This window comes from Euprymna scolopes, chromosome 37 (genome assembly GCF_053919585.1).
Source record: "Euprymna scolopes isolate OS-2025 chromosome 37, ASM5391958v1, whole genome shotgun sequence".
NCBI classification, from domain to species: Eukaryota; Metazoa; Mollusca; class Cephalopoda; order Sepiida; family Sepiolidae; genus Euprymna; species Euprymna scolopes.
This window is the reverse complement of record NC_136518.1, coordinates 58,618,204-58,638,561: the sequence shown is the minus strand read 5'-3', so window position 1 is coordinate 58,638,561 and position 20,358 is coordinate 58,618,204. Positions and strand designations below refer to the sequence as shown.

Below are 20,358 nucleotides of genomic sequence, written 5' to 3'. Positions count from 1 at the left end.
ACATAAACATTCAGGTATCGCTACACGTTCATGAGTATGTTTCAGTCAACTAGTTATAACTAACTAAAGACATCAGGCGATGTTACTTTTACAAAAGTCCAGTCCTTAATGGATATTGGAAAGTTTAGTTCTCATCTGAAGACCAATCACATGATGGTAAGAAATAAAATAAGATAACCACGTTTAATTAGCAAAGAAGAAAAATATGTAACACTATACAATAAGACAAAAAAAACGATGCAAAAACAAAACTGGACTTTTGTAAAAGCAACATCGCCTGATGTTTCTACTTATAACTAGTTGACTGAAACATACTCATATGTAGCGATACCGAAATGTTTATGTAAAAATAAATGTGTGTGTGTATAGACATATATTGGTGAGTTATATTCCAATGACCAAAAAAAATCAGTCCACAATGATTTTTGCTTTTTATTTTATTTTTTAAATTCTTTATTTGCAAATTTCTGTATGAGTAAAGGCCTATTTTTTCTTACATTATGAAGAAATTTCCTTGCAGTCTGGTGAAAGCAGTTCTTGGTCGATGCAATCCATTGTCCCATAAATCAACTCATCAGAGAAAAATAGATATTATTACAAATTGCACCAAATAGATGAAACAAAAAAAGAAGTAAATCTAAAGTAAGGATAATGAAAATTCAGAAAACTTGAAAAACTTACTAAAAGGTGGTATCCATAGAAAATAACTTCCCTCTCCCAAAGATATATCCGATCGAATGATTGAATTTATTACATTTTATTTATTTATTTTTTATTGAAATCCTTGGAGATGAGTAATTTGTATATTTATTTGCCGATTGTTATCCTCATCTTTATAATTGTTGTTTTTTCACCACGTTTTGGCCAATTATGTCTCTGACCTTCGTCAGGTGGTTAACCGTGACGGGATAAGGATGCGGAGTCTCTTAACTGTATTCTATGGTTCCAGGTGAGCATTGTCTGAAGATAGCGGTTTCAATCCTATCCAAAGCAGGCCAGAGGATTAGTTGGCCAAAACGTTGAGACAACCATGGAAAGCAATAATTACTGAAGATGCAGTTGAAAAACTCAGCATTCCTATCTCATCATGGTTAACCACCTGAAGAAGGCCAGAGGATGAGTTGGCTGAAAAGTAGTGAAATAACAGCAATGAAGTTGAAGATAAGTCAACAAATTTATAAATAAATGATTGAATTTACTTCATTTTTGTTTATCTGTTTGGTGCAGTTTATAATTATAGATATATATATATATATTATAAGTTTTTTGATGGAATAATGGACCATATCTCCCAAGAATGTCTTTCACCAGACTGCAAGGAAATAAGTTCTTCATAATGTCGTCAGTATGACATGGCAAAACGTGAACCAATGTTTTTGTTTGTTTTGTAAAGGTGTCCATATTCAGTAAACAAATGTTCTATATATTATGCAAAAAAAAAAAAAAATTAATTTGTTGCAACTTTTATTTCTAATCTATACACACTGCTTTTTAAAATGTCATTTTACACTGAACTAAATCTTTCCACTCACTGAGACAAAACTAACAAATTAATTTGTGTTGTCAACCATTGTTTGAATTTAACTGTTTTGATTTAACTGTTTGGACTTACAATTTTACTTACCATTTATCTAGGGACAAGCAATTAAAGTGAAAATAATTGGTTTTTAACTAAAACACAAATAATTCTGATGTGGGATTTTACCACCTTGTAAAGGTGTGGTCACTGGTATACCATCTTTATTTAACAAACAAATAGTAGAAAAACTGAGTACAATAAGACTTACTTCATCCTCGAAATTAAGGCAGGGGAGGGGGAAGTAATTTAAATGTCCTAAACCATATTTTTATTTGTTAAAATTAATTTATTAATAAATACCCAAAATTTTATAATTTTCCTATTTTTGGTACATTTTTTTTATTTTTTGGTTACAAAAACAAATATTTTCACTTTCATTACTCGTCCCTATGTTTACTTAACCGACATTGGGGGTGAGTGATTAACAATTGATACCATCATGTATTCACCTTGTCTGAGTTCAAATATTTTCAGCTCTATGATAGGATAGGGATGAACCTGTAATTCACCCCTCTTACCAATATATGGGCAAAATAGTTCATTCTGTTCAGTCGTATACCATCTTTATTTAACAAATATCGACGATAGTTATTGACAAAATGGATATCATTTGACTATGTAATCAAAAAAATTAATTCTGCTTCTCTCCCCCAGCTATGGGTAAAATTTGTGTTCAAAGAATTGTATACAATGAATAATTTGCAGTCTGTATTGTTTCCGCATTAAGTAACTTTAAAGTGTAGTATCTGTTGCTGCACTTCACCTTTTCTGTCCTCGGTCAGTGGAGAAGAGATCCTTCATGACTGAGACAATTTTTATTTTTGTTTTTATCCAGAGTTCCCCTTTTTGGAGAGCTGGATTTTTCCCACATTAAAAATCGACCTTGTTTAACTCTTCCCTCGAGTGCAGACAAGTAAATAGGAGCTTTAAAAGGGTTGACATGCTGTAAATCAAACCGAGCAAACATTAAAATTATTTTTAAAATAACAAATGTGTTAAATAATATAAATTGTGAAAAATATTTTTGTATTTCAATTCCAGATTTGATTTTTTTTGTTTGTTTTTTTTTTTCTTGCATCGCTTTCCAAATTGTGTTAGCAAATATTTTCTATTTTATCTGGATTTTTTAGATTATTCAGATGTTTAATATGAATAATCAATCAAATAAATGAATTTCTTGTCAAAAAGATAGCAATGTGCAACAAACCATATAAAAGGATATTTCAAAGATGTGTACATCTATATATCATCTGAATGTTTGCCCAAGGGAGCCTTAATCCTGGGCATGGTATACATACAAACATGCATATATATAATATATATATCTATATAATCTGATTTTGTTGATACGTAGGTTTATATTGTGATGTTAGAATAGAACATCTTTCTCTCGTATATATTTCAACTACCCTTTTCTCTCTTTTTCTCTTATTTATATAATTCCATTTCTTGCAGCAATTCTCTAATAATTCATCCAATGTTTGTTATTCGCCCTTCTCATCTAAAACATTCATGCACAAATGAAGCGTGCACTGTGACAAGCAAACAAGCAAAATAACATCAATGTTTTATAAAGAAAGAATAAATTGGATTTCACATTGTCAGAATACGTTGTGATGTCATAATAGATCGTTCTTTCACTCTATTTTTCTCTTTTCTTTTTGTTTCTTATTTACACCTTATCAGTACAAAATCAAAGGATTACTGAATGAGAATATGTTGTAATGTCATAGACTTCTTCTTTCTCTTCCTATCTTTTCACCTATTTTTCTTTCCTCTTTTTCTTGTTTTTTTTTATCTCTTTTAATTACTTACATCCTTCAACTTTTCTCATTACTTTTTTACCATTCGTTCCTATGTACATTATTTGCCCTTCCTGCCACAATCTTAAACATTCATGTACAAATAAAGTGTGCACAGTGACAAGCAAACAAGCAAAATTATCAGTTTTACATAGATAGCATATAAACTGAAGAACCAGAATAAAAATCACAAAGAGCTTTTTTTTTTTTTTTTTTTTTTTTTTTTTTTTTGCTGCTTCTTGTCATTTTAAGTCTATCAGATATGAAGACTGGTTTTCCATGTCTCCTCTTGGATCTTCCGACCACTCTGTTGTATCAATTACGATAAAAATGAAATGTAATAAGTCCCCAGATGTACCTCTCCATCGTACAGTATATCAATACACTAAGGCTGACTGGGATAGCTTCCGTACATTTATATCGGATCTACCTCTGCATTCCATGTTTAAAAAGGATGTGTCCTCTATAGTATCAGACCTGACGGAATGGTTGATTGTAGGTATAGACCATTTCATACTCTCGAAAAAATTGCAGCAAAAATCTAACAGCCAGCCATGGTTCTCTCCAGAATGTGCTGCTGCCATTGCGCACAGGAATCACTTTTTCCACTGCTTCCAACGTAATAGATGTATGGAAACTAAAGCCGCTTTCAGGACTGCCAGCAACCATTGTAAGAAAGTAATGAAGAATGCAAGAGAGTTGTATGCTCAATCCATCAAAGTAGCTGAGCAGTGGCTTGGTTCCTACCAGTTTTGGCAAATAGCAAACAGAATCGTGAACAGAAGCATGTGCTCTATGCTAACTATCATCAATGGACCTGAGGTAATCTTGTCAGCATCAAACAAAGCCAAACTCTTTGCCAAGAACTTTGCAGCTAATTCTACCCTTTGCGAACAAGGCTGCCAACCCCCAATATTTCCTCCTGTATCAGAAAACACGCTATGTGATATACATATATCTGTACGTGATGTTGCCAAGCTAATCAAAAACCTTGATTCCAGTAAAGCAACTGGCCCTGACGGTATTCCAATTATAATACTCAAAAAAACTTCAACCAGAACTAGCACCCATACTTACAAAACTGTTTAAACGTTGTCTTAAGGAGAATAGTTTCCCATCACCCTGGAAAATCTCAGTATGCCCTGTATTTAAGAATTCAGGTGATCGCTCATCCCCTCTCAGTACAGGCCAATAAGTCTCCTGTGCGTCATGAGTAAGTTGCTGGAATCTGTTAAATACAGAAGTAATCGACCATCTCAAAAGTATCCTTAGTGACACTCAATATAGTTTCAATTCTGCTAGATCTACAGCAGATGTGCTTAGTTATATATCATAGGATTAGCAAATCTCTTGACGGAGGCAACCTTTCTAGGACAATTGCTCTTGACATATCTAAGGCCTTTGATAGGGTATGGCATAAAAGTTTACTTCACAAGATATCTAGCTATGGTATAGCTGGAAATGTCTTCTCAATTATTAAATCATTTCTTTCTGATAGGTTCATAAGAGTAGTAGTTGAGAGGCAAAGATCAGAAGCTCACAGTATTAATGCTGGAGTCCTTCAGGGGTCTATCCTGGGCCCAACTCTTTTCCTGATCTACATTAATGAGCTTCCAAATCACATCCTTACATCATTTGTAGACATTTATGCTGATGACACTACCATTTATGGTAGCACATCTAAGACAGTAAACGACCAAGTTCTCTCCGATTGTCTCTCCTCTGATCTTGAGCACGTGGTATAATGGGGAAAGGAGTGGCTGGTTACTTTTAATGCCTCTAAAACCAAGCTTCTCTCATTACATCAACATTCTGGTCCACATCTGGCATCAATTAAAATGAATGGCTCTCGTCTTCAGGAGGCCTCAAGTTTTGACAAGCTTCTGGGCTGGACTGTTACTTCTGATCTTAAATGGAACACGTACATCAAATCTGTTGCCAAGGCCGCTGGAAAAATGGTGGGATCTTTCTATCGATCCAGTAGATATCTCACTGCTGATGCAATTCTCTATATAAGAGCCAGGTACGTCCAAAGATGGAATACTGATGCCACATCTGGGGAGGAGCTGCTAAAAAGGACGGCCTCTCTTGATAGAGTTCAAAATAGACTTCGTAGCCTCATAGGAGATGTCCTTTTCTCTTCCCTGCAACCTCTATCTAACAGAAGAGATGTTGCGAGGTTGTCTCTGATGTATCGTTATTTTCATGAAAAGTGTTCAACTGAGCTTCAGTCTATGGTCCCCCCTCGCCAAACTTTCACAAGAAACACTCGTCTAGCTGAAAGCACTATCACTAATTCCCCCCTACTCTTTATCTGTGCCTAAACCTAAACGTAGATTCCATGAATTTTTTGAGATAGGGTGGTAGTCGTTTAGAGAGTAGGATTGATTCTCTTCACAAAGTCTTTATTCACTTAAAAATCTTTATGCACGTATTAAATACTTCAAAATGTCAAGATCGTCTTGTTTAAGTGACCCACTGACAAATAGATGATTACAATATACATATGAAAAATGTGCCCATCAACAAGCCAACAATCAAAGTAACAGAATTATCATCTTTAGTACTTTTGTTCTATTTTACTTCTCAGAAATCAAGAGACCCCCTTCCTGAGGATAACACTTGATTTCTATACGAGATACATTCCATTCCGAATATTCCATTAAAGTTCTCCTTTACATCTAAAACACTGAGTTAGCAAAGAAGTTGGGAGCGTAATTTTCATCTTCCAATTGACCATTTAAGTATGTTGCAGTATATCTGTCGTTTTGGTCTTACTGGATTCCAAGACAAAAATTCATCTCGTCTAGTTGAGTATTCAACTTTGTGCTATTACTTGATATAACATCACTTGGAGAAGGTTCACCATTCCTCGTAAAAGCTAGTGTGGGTTAGCCATATGGAGATCTTATTTGGGTCGCAAATGCTATGTTTACTATAGGGCAAAGTATCCTTATGCCAGTTTGTCCTAACAAACTTCTATACAGAGAAACCTAGACACTCGAGATTAGTGTCTGGTAGGCATTCTAGTTCTCTCCTATAGTAAAATATAGGTTCAGTTGTCTATAGTGAAAATTGCAAAATTAAGTTCATTTCCTAGACCAAAATTAATAATTTAATAATCAAACCAAGTCTACATTTTGAGATTAATTATGGATTAGTATTTTAAAATCAGTAACCAGAATAAGAAAATGTTTGGTAACATTGCTTCATTTTTTTTTCTTTACTTTTTTTCTTTACTTTTTTTTTTCTAGAATTTTTCCTTTTTGCTTCATTATTTTTCTTAATTTAAAATTTTTTCATTTTTCAAAATTTTCATATTTTTTATTTTTTACTTTCTTTCATTTTTATAATTGACATTTTTTTTTTTTTTTTTTTTCGTTTTTACTTTGATAATTTTCTTTTTCATTCAAATATTTTTGGATTATCTGTACAACTGTTTCAACTTCACTTCTGGTTGCACCTCTCCCATGTTAAGAATGTTATTTTTCTTTAAAATAGTAATGTTATTATATAGAAAAACCCTTAACATGGGGAGTTGGGGGAGGGCTTCCTTTACCTATTCTGTATTTTAATCTAACAATTTAATAAACATGATACCAATAAAAACCGCAAGTGAGGTGAAAACATTAATCGTAAAGATAATCTTTTCTTTTTTTTTTTTTTTTTTTTTTTTAATCTGTATTATTTAAATGCTTTTCTACATGCACATCTCTCTGGTTCCAGCCATTTGTGACAAAGCCCATGAATTCCTGTGTCTGGAAGGAACTGCGTGTCTTTACATTTCTCAAGTCTGTGATGGCGTCATTGATTGCCCAGATAAAAGCGATGAAATGAATTGTAGTAGTATGTAAAATAAAATAAAAAAACAGTGAAATGATGCAAGAACATATGATCCCCTTAAATTATGCTACCCGACCCCAGAACAAATTTAACAAGTTGCTGGTTGAATGTATTGGAAAAACATGGAAATTTTCTTTTCCTAAGTTGTATTAATGTTAATGAACCATTTTAATGCAAAAAGTTGTGAATTCTATTTCTCATACAAAAACACGAATTGATTTGCAATTACATAAAGAATTTGTTGATAAAAAGAAAATCGATATCCGTTTATGTGTGTTTGTTCCTTGATTAGTTGAACGATTATTACCTGTTAATCTTTATTTGTAATCATAAACTCTGCTAGATAAGATGTAATTTAATATTGGAAAAGGGTTGAAACTCGATAAGGGCACTGCTTACACTATGATTTCAACAGGGCAATTAAAGCTTAGTTTCACTGGGGAAATATTAAAATAATGGACTTCATATTATTTTGGTTAAGACTACTCTTATCTTGAGTGTGATTTTTATAACGTTTCTGCCGAGGTGATCTCCAATCTTCGAGTGTATCTTTGAACTTCCAAAAGAGTATAACTTACAAGTGAATTTTGCTAAGTACTTTATCCACTATGCCACACATAATGCAGATAATTCTAGTATGAATTGTGGCAGCTTTAAATCTATTTTTTTCTTAGATGTACAATCTTACTACTTGTCCCTATACACCACTAATTATTACAATTTCTTTTAGTGTGACATCTATTACATATTATTAATGATTCCCATATTGTCCTAAATTCTAAACTAAGTCTGCTTGGTAGGTGATCATCGCCCAACATATGTGCTATTTGAGTCTTACGTTCCACCATTCTTTTCTATCTGCAATTATAAATTACTTAGGACTTCTACCCAGTCATGGCTGACAGAACAAGAGCATGTTCAGTTCGAAATTCCATACAGATTACCGAGTTTGGCAGAAAGATTCCTGATAAAGACCTATAATCGATTGTTATTCACTAGGAGTTTTCACACAGACTATCAAAGAATTCTCTTTGAGAACAACCTGTGGTGTTCACTGGAGACTAAGTGATAAGTCTCCTCAGATTTTCAGTACTCTCCACCTCTTTCAGTAACAAAATTTACATTATCGCAACAGCCATTTACCATTGATTATTAGTTGGTAACAACCATTGGTATTTATTGAAATTTGGATGGCAATAAACTTCCCCAAGGTCCCAGTACTCTTCACACTCATGCAGTGAAGGTCTGGTTAATGCTTTCTCTCCCTGGTCTTTCCATCCTCCTTTACGCTTCTCAATTAATTCATGTGATAGCAGTTGATGCCATCACTTTTTGGGGTAGGGGACATGCTATTATACTGTCCTAGTTATCTTGATTTCTTGTAGCGTTTCTTTGTTTGATATCAGTAGCAGTTTCTATATATCTGACTTGCGCCTGTGGCTCATGTATATTAGTCTCTACTCAAGGGTTTTCCATAATATTTTAGCCATTTTCACTGTTATCCATTGTATCTTCTCAGCCATTTTATCATTATTATATAGTAATATACAATTTTTAAAAAAGGGTCGGTCTGCTGGTTTGGGTTATCAATTGTTTACTTCCTTCCAAATTCAATATTTGATTCTGAATAATCGGCAGGTATCAGTCTATGTTGTTGTAAAAAAAAAATTGGAATTGCCATTGAATTCATAGATTGCATACAATATTCGGTCTGATGTTCCCTTTAGTAATAAACATTTGTCGATATTCACCAGTAATTTTCATATAAAATATTACTTACTAAATGACTATGCAATAAGCAAATACATTCAAAGGTATTGTTACGAAATTCATCTGTTATAAAGATGTGTAAGTGGGAATTTTGTCTGTATATCCTCCACTTCAAGTGACTAGAACAAAAGGAACATTTATTTTTACTTTCAATCATTCTTTAATTTGATCATTCTTGTTTACAACATTTCATATATATATATATATATATATATATAACCTCAATGTGTTTATAATGGAGGAATTTATATTTAATTTGCATAAAGAATGTTAATCATAATTTTATAAATGTTTCTATCGTGTTATTTTAGATATATTTATGAAATAGGAATACTTTAACTCGTGTAAATACAGAAAAGATAATTCTGCATTCTCTGATAACTGATTATTTACATTAAAAGATAAATGAATGGACTTAATTTTAACTTCTAAACTTTTTTTGTAAACAAAATAATAAAAATTAATTGATTTGTAGTAATGGTATGGAGAGACAGAAGAAATAAGCGGTCATGGTTAACATGTAACTGCTGTAAGAAAACGGTGATGCATGGACATAGGAACAATTTAAATACCAGGTCAGGACGACTATGCAGATTTAGACGCTGTTGGGAAATGACAGAGATGGATGAAATTCACTCAGCAGTCAGTTTTGTTTTGGCCACCACCTTATTCATGTGTGCTTTGGTCTATTTATTTTTACTGTTGTTGAAAAGAAAGAAGCCCTATTGCTGCTAAGAGAGAACGTCTTTGTCATGAGTGAAGAGAAGGAAATATTCTGACTGGAGTGTGTTCTTTCAACCAAATAATTTATATGACTAAAATAGCAATTAATTACCTAAATATCTTTCAAGATTTTATAAAACTTTAATTATTAAAAAAAAAAAATCCCAGTATTATAAGATAAGCAATCATTTCTTTATGGCAAGCCTTATTCTACAATATTTTAATATCATAGACATAGATATATTTTTCAGTTAAATAAAAGAAAAATAATTTTCTATGTTTTTCCAAAATATATATAATTGCTAGTTATGACTATGTACGTGTCAACCAGCATCTTGTTACTGTCTCTAATTGTTCCAGACATAAGCTTGCTATTATATCAACTTGCATAATTCAAAGTCTCCAACATTTTAAATGGGGATGGGGTTCTTGTAAAGGATATAATTCAATTCAACAAATCAGGGCGTTTGTCCAGCATTCTCCTCTACAAAAACGAAAATAAAACATCTGTAAAATGTGCATACGCCTAAAAATGTTGTATACCAAAAAAAAAAAAATAATAATAATAATCACGTAAATTGGTTGAGTAAATTTATTTTTATAAAGACTATTTTTTTAACGAATTTGAGTTTTTCTAATCCTCTTCCCTTCATGTTAAAAATAGCTTTCTAAAATCCGGAGGTGGAGTTATCTCCCATGTTCATTCAGAATGTTTTCAAGATGGTGTCGCGAGATCGTCACTCATATTTTAGCCATAAAATTTAGTTTGCCTATTTACAAATGAAATTACTAGCACCCCTACACAGTAGAGATTCTTAGATGTAAGAAAGCCTATTAGTTTTTTTCCTATAACTGCTAGATTCTGTAATTCCCTTCAGAGTTCCTGCTTCCCCAACTGTACTGACATGCAGAAGTTCAAGTGTAACGTGAAGACATCTTGCTGCTCAACTCCCTACATAATATCCCTGCAACTTATGTCCCTGATAGTAGCCCCCTACATCAAAGTGGCACTGTGCCTTGTTTGGGCTGAAAAATGTAATATAATTTAGGCGATTTTTGGTGTACGATGTTTTCTTTCTGTTATGAGTACATATCTTTCAGATTTTTCCCTATTTTTGCTTGTTCATGGGTAGGAGCAATTCTGGATAAGCAACTATCAGTTTGTAATTTTGGAGCCATTCTTAAAGTGCTCATTAAATATGTGCCTTTTAGCAATAAAATTACTAATTCAATCTGGAGTGTGACAAACCAACTGATTGACCGAACCATTTATAAGTATAAAAAAATATATATTGTCATTTGAATATGACTCAATATTTTACCTCAAGTCATAGTAAGTTTTATGCTCTTCCGGGACGAAAGATTCTCATGGGCAACCAACCAGAATCATCTTGTTGACATCATGTGTCTATCGATGCCACCTTTTCAATGTTTTCAACCAGTCATTAGATTTTCAATTCTACAATTAGCCCAACGTTTCCTTGATAAAATAGGTTAATGTTACTCAAAGATAACAGCCATCCGATTATCCCAACCAATATCAAGGATTTGATACAGCATTCGTTGGTGAAATCTTTCAATTTCCTCCTATCATGACTATATAGCGTGCAGGGAACAAAGCTGGAGACAACATAGCGAATACACAAGGGAAATAACTCTAATTTGACAACTGAGACAATCAGAATTATCTCCACCTGTATTCAAGGGGAATAACTCTGAATTATAAACTTGGTTTTAATTAGAATTCTCACATAGGCGCGATTTCTTTACACCCAACCCACTCCAGCATGAAGAAAACATCTTGCTAATTTTTAAATCCTCAAATTCTGTAGTTAGGTGCTCTTAGACTTTCTGTACACGTGTGTGTACATATATACACATTTTTTTTTAATTTGTTTTACTTAATTACGTTGCCTCTAACAAACTACGGCAATACAAACCGTCCATTGAGATCACCGCCTTAAAGAGTTTCTTTGAAAATTCGAATTAAAATAGTATATAAATGATTTATTTTTATTTATTTATTTGCTTATGACGTAAGCGTTTTGGAATTAACATCAATCAAATATTACAGATTAATAGGGGGAAATGTAAATTTGACAAATATTTATGTCGAATGCCTATCAAAATTTTACAAAAATCGGAGATAAGTTCACAAATGTCTTCAATCTCCCCTTTGCATAAAGTTAAATTCATCTAGATGTAGCCCACATTACCCACCCTTCGCTTTGAAGTTATATTCCAAAATTCATAATGATTAGTTTAAGAGTGAATTCTAGACATAAAAATATATAAACATATATACATACTTAAATTACTCTCGCGCGCACACACACCCACAAACATACACACATATTTCTTTAATATTTTTCGATTATCGATTGTCTATACTTATTGGATACATTCCGATACAAAACCTGTCTAAGGACACTTCCAAAGTACATTTGTGTGAAATTTTATAAAAATCAGCCCAACTTTTTGGAGTCTATTGGGAACGAATTCACACAGTGATTTTTTTTTTTATATATAAGTAGATATATTATATCTTATGTATTACGAATTTTAGATCTGGTTACTTTCCACCCTTCTTTTTTATAATGAATTGCCCTAGCTTCTGCTTCTTTGGAAAAAAATATTTAGTTTTCCATAATATAAATACCATAATGTTTCAATATTTAATATTTTATCACTAATCCTTAAATGATTAATCCATGTTATACAACAAACACTAAAGTTTCATAATTAATAAAAATGTACATTAGTATGTTTCTTATTCAGATATAATTTGAATCCATAAACCACAGACTATGTTCTATGCATTTTGTTTAATAACATGTTATACGAAATATTGAATGTGCAATGCATTTAGCAGAAGGATATGCTTGATGACTGTATGGGATATATGTACATATATAGAATCGCATATAGGTAACTATCTGATTTGACACACACACACACATATATATATATATATATATATATATATATATATATATATATATATAATAAAAATACAATTAAATTTACCAAAATGATCCAAGATGGTAAAACTAAAGTATATTATAAATATTAAAGAATTAATATTTATAAATTAATCTCAACCAGATGTAAAAGCTCGATAAAACCAAATAGGAGATAGAGCTTATAATAAGAGCAAATATATATACATATATATTTGAATTATTGAAAAAATTAATCTGTTAAAAAGTATAAGATGCAAAATTTCCTATATTTTTGTTTTTGATTTTTACATTTTCAGCAATAGTCCCCTTATCAGAGATAAAAGTTACCGTTTCATAATTTTAGGGTTTTTGTTTTTTTTTAGTTGTAGTGGATTTATAGGAGGTTTCAAATGATATCCAGAATTACTACAATACACAGATTTATATGGCATAATGATGTTGACACACCTGTTCTCGTTAGATCACCCAAAGTTGAGCAATATTGATAGATGACCATTTGGGAATTCTAGGTGCTGTATGTATTCTCCGCTTATCTCGACATTGTTTCCAGTCGTCTAGCACTTCTCCTTGCCACTGGACTAGAACAGTGTCGATTCTGGAGAGGTGTGGTTAGTTATAGCGCAACTCTTGCCTCATAATTACACATGCAGCTATCCTTACAGGAGGTATTCATTGTCTTTTGAGACTGAATGGAGGCATAGTAGTAGTCTCCAGTCAGTTTTATTTTTAATTATCCAAATTTCTATTTATCAATAATACTTCCTATAAAAAGAAGAATCCTCAATTTCTATTTCATTTGGATGTCATGCACAAACGTTCTTGACTGTAGAGTGTCCCAATACCGTTTAAAATGATACACCGATAAACTACAGCAATGAGAGCTTTCATCAAAAAAAAAATCTTTAAGATGAAAATGAACCAGAAATATTTGTATCCTATGATTTCCTTTTTTCAATAATTCAAATTCCTATGTATCAATAATGCTTTATAAACAGACAATACCTACACACACACACACACATATATATATATATATATATATATATATATATATATATATATATATACACACACACTAAGGGAAGTAATTAAGTATATATTCAATCAAATAAACAAGTGAGAAGAAAATTATAAATATGTCTACTTAATCTTAGCAATTAAATAAAGACACATACTTTTCCAAATATATGGCGGGCGCATTACACTGCACCAAAGTACACACACGCATGCATGTGCACACACGCACACATTTATGTATATATACTTTATGCTAACACTTTTTGTGTAGAAAAAAAGTAAAATAAAACGTTAATTCATTCCATATGCTAGAAACAAAGAAAACTATGAAAGAAAAATGTCTTGTTCAGTGTTCGAATCTGTGTCTCAGCCTCTTATTTTGTATTCTATGGAAATCGCTCCAGACAAGGCATAAAGCGAATTGGTGTAAGAAGTTGAAAAAGATAATACTACTTAAAGGTCAAAATCTTGCCAATGAGTGTCTGATGGAATAGATTTTGACTTAGAAAACAGCAATTCTCTCTGTCATGCACATCGCTCCCGGAATGTGATCTCTAGTCCACCACCTTGCAGATGCTAAACTTCTGTCCAATGGGGATTTAGGCAAGCCAACTCTACTGCAGATATTCTAACTATAATCTCTGAATGTATATACCATGCACTGGATAAGGCAGGGGAGGGGAGATCAGTAGCTCTATATCTAAGGCTTTTGACAGGGTATGGCATGGTCTTATGAAAATCAGGGTTGTCTGCCCTTGTCCACTGACTCATTAGATGCTTTTTTCACCTTCATCGAAACGGTAAAATTTGATCTTCTGGAATAATAAATAAAAAGAAACTGATCAAATTATGTGATTTTGGATGGGGGGGGGGGGCGGATTTTCATCTTTGTTCCATGACTGGTCCGTACATCATACAGACATTTCTGTATTTTTAATTTTAAATGCAGCCATATGTGCTAATCTGAATAAGCACTAATCTTGTTTTTAATGTTATGGAGTAACATGTTATTTGTATAGTTGTGGAGCAGGCTTGTTTCCAATGAAAACAAAACCAGAGCTAGCATAATCTTCAAACGCTAAATGGGTAGTGAAACCAACGCTTAGCTGAGGCCTCCCCTTCAAGTATCTTCACCATGTATTTTTAAATAGATAAACTAATTACACTTTTCTTTGTCTTTGTGATTTAATTTTTGTTGCAAAACGAATCAGATAGTTACTCAAGTGATTGTATGTGTGCGTGTGTGTTTGTGCATTATTTCAAACAAAACCAATTAGTGACCCGTGCCTGATTATCATATTAGATCTGAGTCCATGTAGTCAAAGTATCAAAACCTGCTTGATCTCTTTTTATAGTGTTGATCTGTCATCAGACAGAATGATTATGCTTGGAACCTTTCTCTATCTGGAAACGCAGAATTTCATGTTTCAATGTTTGTTCATCAAAAATGTATTTCAGTTGAAGATGTGTCGGAAACTTTTTTTTTTTCTGAAGGAGGGTATTTGACCTTCATGTCGAATGTTATGTAAATTTGACCCTTGTTCAAATTCGCATGTTTGCTTGTTCCTTTTGTTCTTTTTTTTTCTTTTTTTTTTTTTTTGTTTTATATCATTGTTCCCCCTTTGCAACATAGAAATAAAAATGTGGAATTGCAGAAATATAATATGGGCCAACTTTTAAAAGCACTTCCGGTTCAGTAAATTATATCCACCTAAGAATATAGTTATTTGCTTGACTGAGCTTCAGTCTCTGATTCCTGCTTGTAATAGACTCATAGTTATCACATGCAAAGAACTTTCCCTGCTTCCTCCATATGGCTAAGATTAAAAACTTCTATGAACAGTTTTTCTAAGAACTTACCATCCATAGAACACATTACCACAGAACTGTTTGTCTGCAAAGTACAACATGGTTATCTTCAAATCCAATATCAACAAATACTTTGTATTATTAGGATTAGTGTTCTCATCTTGAGTGTTATCGAAGTTAAGAACAATAGTCCAAATGATACAAATTAACAATCCTTATCTCAAAAATTGACTAACATAACAAGTGCTTGTCATAAAGTGTCGTCACAAATAATCACATTTTGGTCATTCCATTCATTATTTTCAAGTTTTCTAATATTCATCATTCACCTGACAATCTGTTCATTACTTTAATCTTTATTCTCGTGTAGCTTTTAGTCTCCATAAGTGGTGACTCGTTAGTTACAAACCAAAAATTATCTTTCAACTCAAAATTATCCTTATGATATAAAGTGAATTAAATACAACAGCAAATGGATACATTCAATGGAATTTTCACATTTTAAATTATTTGTATTATTCAAACTCTTGGTCTCATCTTGGATGTTATATTCCGAACGGTTCGGTAGATGTAATTTCCAACCTTCTTCAGATGCATTTTGTTGAATTTCACTGTTGCTATCAAATAAGGTTGTCTGAAGACACTGGCTTCCTGACGCATCAAACATTGATGTTATTTATTTTTTGACCCCCCCCCTTTGTTAGCTAAATAATGTTCTACAAAGTCGAAAACAAAAACCAATTTTCCTCTCTAAAACTACCAAACACCACAAATATTTCAAGATCTAAAGAACTTGAAACAATTTTTTCCAAAATTACTGGATTCAGCATTAAATAATCAGAAATTGATATGCCGTAAAACAAAACAACCAAACCAAACTTCATGAATAAATATTTGAAGATATAAGGAACTTGAAGCATAAAACTTTTTTTTCCACAAAATTTACTGGACTCAATATTAGTAAGCCATAAATGGTTGATATGCCATAAAACAATGAACGGAATTTCTAACATAACTCTTTATTTAATCCAGGAAGGTAGCTTGATCTCATTCCGTCAGCCATGGTCGAGTAAAAGTCTAATGCAATTTGTAATTGTATTATTAGTATCACTAGTAATGAGGATTATTTGACCTGCAACCTTCAGAAGACTGTTACTTTGAACTGATTATACTTAGCACTTTTATCCGTTACACCACAGATCCTTGCTACCTTACACAGCCACATGAATCCAACATAACGTTTTTAAATCATTTTTTTTTTTTTTGACACCAACGTATCAAGACCCAAAGGTCACTCGAGGATAAAAATTAATAAGATTGTCAGTTGATGAGCAATACGGTGAGAGGATTGAAAACGATGGATAGTCAGAATGGGACTATTTAAATAAATTATGGACTTAAAAACTGTGGTAGTCAATTGGGAAGCAGTCTTGTGGTATTGTATTCTACAGATAAGGAGTTTTTGGAGAGAAACTTTGTTCAAGAAGGTTTTAGTTTTCGGTACACAGAGGCAAGAAAGGAAAGTAATATTTTAATATATAAATTTAATTTCCACTTTATTTTAGTTTCATTTTCATTATTTAAATTATAATATTTGTATTTTCTGCTTTCACATGAACTAATCTTCACCCCTTTCCCTAAATTGCACGTTGCATGGAATAATTTTTTGTATGCATAAAGATTAACATTTTTGGATAGATTTTACGATGTCCATTTTTTATTTTTACTTTTTTATTTATTTTTATTTTTTTAAAACTCTATTTCAATTGTAACATTTTTATAACTATTTCATAGGCAAACTTTTCTTGATATCCTAGATATATACGTATTTGTTTTTGTTTCCATCAATAATATAGGTGAAATGTCTTCCTTTTTTTTATACCCTTACCTTTAGAAGCTAGATCAGACATTCTCAATCATTGGAATGTTAACCTTTAGTGCTTTCAATTCTTAATCATTAACCGTGACATTGACAGTTTTCAATCAGATTTACACTAAACTATAAAAGATAGTGTTGACCATTACTTAACAGTACTTGGTGCAAGGGATTATCAAGTATAATTAATAGGGTGTAAACCTTTGCAGACAACTGATATATGATTAGATATCGGATTGATTAGTTTGTCCTTTAAAATGGATTGACTGTAGTCGAGTAAGGGAGATATAGACTTTAACATGTGGACTGCCACGTTAGAGAGAGAGATAGATAGTTAAACAGAGATAGTTAAACATTTATCGCATTTCATCTTTTTGCCCCTCCTCCCTCATCGGGGAAAGTATCTTTTTAGGTATTTGTTCTGCTTGAGTGCCGCCTTCTACCTCAATCACTGCTTCGATATGAGTCCAGAACTGGGAGCATAACTTTTCCACAAGCGTCGACAGGAGCTCTGCAAATACTAGGCAGATGGCAGAGATCAGACTGGCTTTGGTGTTGTGAAATGTCATGTAGGTGATGTTCTCGACGTATGACTAATGACTAAACAAAGTAGTTCAGCAAGTTCAGGTCGGGGGAGGAGAAGAACCAGTGAGAGAAGAGTACAAAGTTGTAGCACTCCTGAAGTCAAACCCGAGTCTTTTTGGACTTGTGGGCCGGCGCTGAGTCCTGCTGCCACACCCAGGGTTTGTCAGTGGCTACCTGATTGCACCAGAGGATCTCAACACTCTTCAGCACATCCAGGTACACTTTGGTGTTGACTTTCAAGCCGACTATGAAGATGTGAGGTTACATGATTTGGCCCTCACTTGAAATTAAAGACCATAACCGTGGATAGAAATTTTCATCACCCTGAGCACATCCATGTTATTCATGGCAATCCAGCGATGCATTTTGCAATGGTCCTGTTATAACTTGGATTTGTAGAGAGCATTAGTTGTACACTGGCGCATCTCCGATCTCGCTTGTGTTACTTTCAGATATGATAGAAGGCTTCTATTGCTCTTGGGATTTCTACACAACTGGGGAACTAGTAGATGGTCTGCAACAGGAAAAGAAAACTAGTTTTCATCAAACAAATGTAATCGATGTCTTTTCTCGAGAAACAATTTTACCATTCCACCCTGTATTCCTTGAAGAGTTCATGTAGAAATGCAATAGGGTAGATTGCCATGACAGTTTGTTTACTAATATTTTATTTGACTTTTCAAAAATTTACTTGTCTAAATATGCTGACTTTGTGTTAATACCTGCAATTTTTACTAAATACAATCTGAAACCAACAAAATCATTAAATCACGGTGTGAGTTTATTGCAAGAAAAAAATCTGTGTAGGCATTAAAAACTTTTTTGTTTGTTTTTGTTAAATATTATAAGAAATTAGAGTTAAAATCTATTGAGAGAAACATTTTTTGAGAAATACACATTTTAAATGATTAGGTAAAGAATAGGTTATCTAAAATGACCGTCTCATTTGGGCCATATTAGATAATTTTACCTAATGTTTACATAATTAAAGCGTGTATTTCTCAATACAAAATGTGTATTCCTCAATGGATTTTAACTCGAAATGATTATTCATTTTAATAATATTCAATAAAAACAAAAAAATTGTCCAGATTTTTTTTTTCTTGCAATAAACTCGTACCATGATTTAGTAACTTTGCCCTGAAACCTAAAAAGTTGAAAGCATTCCATTTCTGATACATTAAAATAAAGATGACAATATCAGACCAATTAATAATTAATCAGTTATTAATGCATAAAAAAATCACCTTATAACATTTTAATAATCTAGTTTCCTAACAACTCGTACTAATACATCTTATGAACTAAATGTGTATAGACAATTACTACTTATATACAGTAGAACCCCAGGATATGGTGGCTCTAGGATACGATTTTTTTCAGGTTAGGATGTAGAATACAATATTTTGTCCAGCCTCTGATTATATTTGCCCCGCCTTATGGTGTTATGTTATTTGATTATATACATGTGTATTATATACTGTACTGTATTTTGTTACTAATTTTTAATGCCTTATTCCAAGGTTCTACTGTATACCATTTATATATAACGAGATATATATATATAACCGTTTAAGATTTTTAAATATCTGTGCTGAAAGTATTAATCTTTTATTTATTTTTATTTATTTTTTTGATTTGGACATTAATTTCTTAACTGTATTGTATTATGTTTTTCACAGAATGCACAACTGGACAATTCCGATGCAGGAATGGACAGTGCATTAACGAAGACGGCGTGTGCAATAGAAGGCGAGATTGTCACGATGGATCAGATGAGGAAGATTGCTGTAAGTAATTTTATTTAATCTAAATTGAATTATTTAAACAAAGCTGACAATGGTTGAGCAACAAAAGTACCTATTCAATTTTAATAGCGGTTTGGTTAAATGAATCTGTTTAAGAATGGAAGGTAATCCTGGTATTATTTGTTTAACCATCAACTCTTTATTTTGTTTTATTATTTTTTTGCAATTTTATATTTTTATCTTTATTTTTTTTATTTTATATTTTTTATTTATTCACTTTTTTTCTTTTTGCAACTAAATAAAACCGTCGTTTGAGGCTTTTATGTCGTTTAGTTTGGGAGAGGGATGTCTGTTTTATCCATAATATTTATCCTTTTTATTTCATTCGTTTCTTCCATGTTGTAAAGAAATCTTGATTCTTCTATTATAAATTACAGAAAATACACATGCAAAAAAAAATGTTAAAAGTTTAATAGGTCAATTAATGTTGAACATGTTATGGAAAATATTTTAAAAAATAAAATGAAAATATTTATGTAAATAGTTGTAGAGCGACTAACAACCACCTCTTACAATGGAGTGATTGAAAAGTAACTCCTATTGGATAATGGATACAATTCATTTTTGAAATATAATTTATACA

The 20,358-nt window shown here is 32.3% G+C and overlaps 1 protein-coding gene across 1 annotated transcript in view; it reads left to right on the top strand.

Moving 5' to 3' along the window:
• Nucleotides 1-20,358, top strand: part of LOC145261202 (uncharacterized) — a 751,089-nt gene that overhangs the window by 293,934 nt on the left and 436,797 nt on the right. The window contains exons 13-14 of the mRNA XM_080119542.1: nt 7,108-7,227; nt 19,650-19,757. Coding sequence (XP_079975668.1) covers nt 7,108-7,227; nt 19,650-19,757 — 228 coding nt within the window. The remainder of the gene's footprint in view (nt 1-7,107; nt 7,228-19,649; nt 19,758-20,358) is intronic.